A 3,420-nucleotide genomic window follows, 5' to 3' on the forward strand; every position below is an offset into this window, starting at 1 on the left:
CTGGGGGGGCACTGGGGGGTATGTGTGTCGGGGGGGTATATCTGTTCTCCTGGGGGGGCACTGGGGGGTATATGTGTCGGGGGGGTATATCTGTTCTCTTGGGGGGGGGGGATTTTTCTCTTCTGTCACTTTAAATTCTCCTCAGAAATCTCTTTTCTCTTCCTTTGTCCCTCTTAGTAACTGCAGTCACCAATCACAAGCGCCGCCCGGCGTTCTAGCTCTCTGATTGGTCGCTGGTAAATTGGGCCGGCACATGTTTAGCTCTAGCCTTTCCCAGGTAGACAAAGGGCTGCGAGCAGAAATAAAGCTCCGCCCGTGGACAGCTTCCAACCAATAGACGCTCGCATTTCCTCACCGCTCGCACCACCCCTCCAACCAATACCCTCATGCCTTCAGCGCCAAGCCCCACCCACGGCTGCCTGTAACGGCTCTGGCTCTGGTCCAGCTGTCGGAACGTTCCATCCGCGTTCTTCTCCCAGACTGTTGGAGGGGGGTTCGGCCCGGCGAAGTAGGGGGTGCGGGTCCTTGGGTGGCTATGAGGGCTTAACCGTGCGGTGCCGGTAGTGGCCTAGTCGGTACTCGGGGTTATTCGGACTGATGCAGTGCTGGAGGAGTGTGAAATAAAGCTGTAATTGAGGTCCCCGCCCCCTCTCCTCCCCCTCAGCTCTAGCAGTGGTAGAGTCCGGCAGGTTGCCGGTTGGCGCACGCGGCTCTTATAATGAAATGTGAGGCGAGCGGAGAGCGCAGTGCCATGTACAACACCGAGGCCGTGCCGGGCAGCGCCGAGCTCATCTTCTACATCGAGATGGACCCACCGCCAGGTACCGACCACAGAGGCGGGGCTATCTGCACAACTGCCCCCGGGGCAAATATGGACTGACATTACTCCCCCGGGGGCGGGGCTATTGCTGACATTCTATCCCTTCAAAATTACCCTTGGGGGGGGGGGGGCAATTTTAAACAGCCCCTAATATATATCTGGGGGGTGTGGAACTGCCCCAGCCCACCTTGTACCCCTAAAACGTCATCATTTATACCCCCATAGAGCATAACTGCCCCAGCCCTATTCTGCACGCTCTCATTGCCCCTCTTGAAGCTCCCAGTTATTGCCCCGGGTATTGTAGATGCCCCTGGCAGGTGCTGAGCTTCCAATACATGCTTCTTTGTACTGAGCGACATCTGCCCCCCCCCCCCCTTGGTGGCTGTATTGGACACACGTGTTGCCCCTTTTACCCCTTCTCTGTATTGCACATTCATTTTTTATTTTTTCAGATAATGCCCCGACTTCCTCCCCCTCCCCCTGCATGGTGTACCCCTATTTCTTCCATACTGCCCCCCCTGGATAGTTCTCTGTGGCACCAATGTTAGAGATCATTTCTGCCCCCCCATTGCCCCTCTATTGCCCCTCCGTTCTGCCCCCATATGATGGCGCTGCTTCACCTGGTGCTGGCAGAAAGGTCACCGGCTGCATTACGTAATGGATCTGCCAGGCTATTGTGCGCCCGCTCTGCTCTGTTGGCACCTCGCCATGCCCGCTTTATTCATCACTTGGATTGTGCCCCCCCGGGTGCTGCATGTTCCCTTCGGATATTTTCGGGGTGACAATCATTTCCTTTCCTTCATTCTGCTGGAAGTCGGAGGAAGTGATGGGGGGGGGGAGGGGATTACTCATCACATTCCCGGCTTTTTATGTTTGATTTGCTGTCTGCTCCTTTGTGTCTGGACGGTGAATGTGTGGTGAATGTGTCGTGGCTTTCCTCCGAGATTCCTGTATATAATGTGCCGGCCTCCTGGATGTCCCAGCTTCTGCAGGAACCGAGCAAATGCCGAGCGGAGGCTTTACTAAAATTGCCTCCTGCACCCCCGCACATAACGTCAGGAACATACGATTCCTGTGCTGCGCTCTGATTGGCTGCCGCGCTGTCTCCATTCAGAGATTAGTTTTTTGCCAGCAGCGTCTGATTTGGGATTTAGAAGAGAAATCGGGTTGGATGGTGAGTGGAGGGGGAGGGGAGGATTAGGGTTACCAGCCAATAGGAGCGGCGCTGTCCGGCCCAGATGTCGGCTCCGACTTTACTTGTAAGTACTTCGCTTTCATCGGATTGTCAGGGCGGCCCAGACCGGGTTCTAATAATTGCTGAAAGTTCTGTGAATCTTTGGGGGTCGGTGAATGTGCAGCTGTGCTTAGATCTCTGGGTGAAAAGTGAACCCTGGTGTGCAGAGTGAATATCCCGGCATTATTGTGAATGGTACAGGGAATGTATGGGCACTCCGTGGATTCACAACACAGTTTTTATTATATCTTTTCACTTATAGATTTCCTGATGTGAATGTTATGGAACCAATCGTGTTTCTTGCAGGAGATTGCTGCGGCCCCCCCATACCCCCGGGTGCATTGCGCCCCAAATCTAACCCACTGAACCCTTTGTATCGGTGAATTCCCCCATGATGAATGTGGGATTGTGATTGGTGGGCTGGGGCGGGTAGGTGAATCTCTGCATTGTAAGGATTTTCCTTGGCCCCTCCCCCGATGGAATTCCGGCCAGGTACAGATTTTGTTTCAGATCACAAATGTCATCTGAGGATCTCCTGACCGATCTGATTGGTTGGATCTCAAAGCAGATCTGACCGCTCGGCCCGCTGACTTCCTGTTTGCCGCGCTCGGCCCGCTGACTTCCTGTTTGCCGCGCTCGGCCCGCTGACTTCCTGTTTGCCGCGCTCGGCCCGCTGACTTCCTGTTTGCCGCTTTCATCTTATAAATTTCTCTTTTTTTTTGCAGCCCTTCCCCCAAAACCGGCCAAACCCATGAGTCCTCTGTGCAACAACAAGGACGGCTGCACTGCGCTGCAGGATGCTGAATGGTACTGGGGAGATATTTCCAGGTAAATATTGCAATATTCACCCACCTGCAATATTCACCCACCTGCAATGTGTGTATTGTGCAGCCACTGAATGCCGCTTCATTTCTGCAGGGAAGAGGTGAATGATAAATTGCGTGACATGCCAGACGGAACCTTCCTGGTCCGTGACGCCTCCACCAAGATGCAGGGAGATTATACGCTGACGCTCAGGTAAGTGGCCGATAGACATTGCTCAGCCACCGGTGAATAAACATGGCAGTCATTGTGAATGTGCAGCTTCAGTCTGTGCCCTGCTGCCCTTGTAGGGTTTACATAGGAAATGGATTTATGGACGGCCATACGGGTTTTATAACGTTTGTTCACTTTTATTCCAGAAAGGGCGGAAATAACAAACTGATAAAGATTTATCACCGAGATGGCAAATACGGCTTCTCCGACCCGCTCACCTTCAGGTCTGTGGTGGAACTCATCAGCCACTACCGCCACGAATCCCTGGCCCAGTATAACCCCAAGCTGGATGTCAAGCTGCTGTACCCGGTGTCACGCTACCAGCAGGTGA

The 3,420-nt window shown here is 53.7% G+C and overlaps 1 protein-coding gene across 1 annotated transcript in view; it reads left to right on the forward strand.

Annotated features, from left to right (window-relative positions):
- Positions 1–232: 232 nt before the first annotated feature.
- The window catches only part of PIK3R3 (phosphoinositide-3-kinase regulatory subunit 3), a gene marked incomplete in the record, with an annotated part of 11,460 nt that continues 8,272 nt past the window's right edge, over positions 233–3,420 (forward strand). The window contains 4 exon segments of the mRNA XM_072419267.1: positions 233–821; positions 2,780–2,882; positions 2,973–3,071; positions 3,236–3,416. Of these exon segments, the coding sequence (XP_072275368.1) occupies positions 719–821; positions 2,780–2,882; positions 2,973–3,071; positions 3,236–3,416 (486 nt within the window).

The sequence above is a fragment of the Pyxicephalus adspersus genome, chromosome 8 (assembly GCF_032062135.1).
Source record: "Pyxicephalus adspersus chromosome 8, UCB_Pads_2.0, whole genome shotgun sequence".
Lineage (NCBI taxonomy): Eukaryota > Metazoa > Chordata > Amphibia > Anura > Pyxicephalidae > Pyxicephalus > Pyxicephalus adspersus.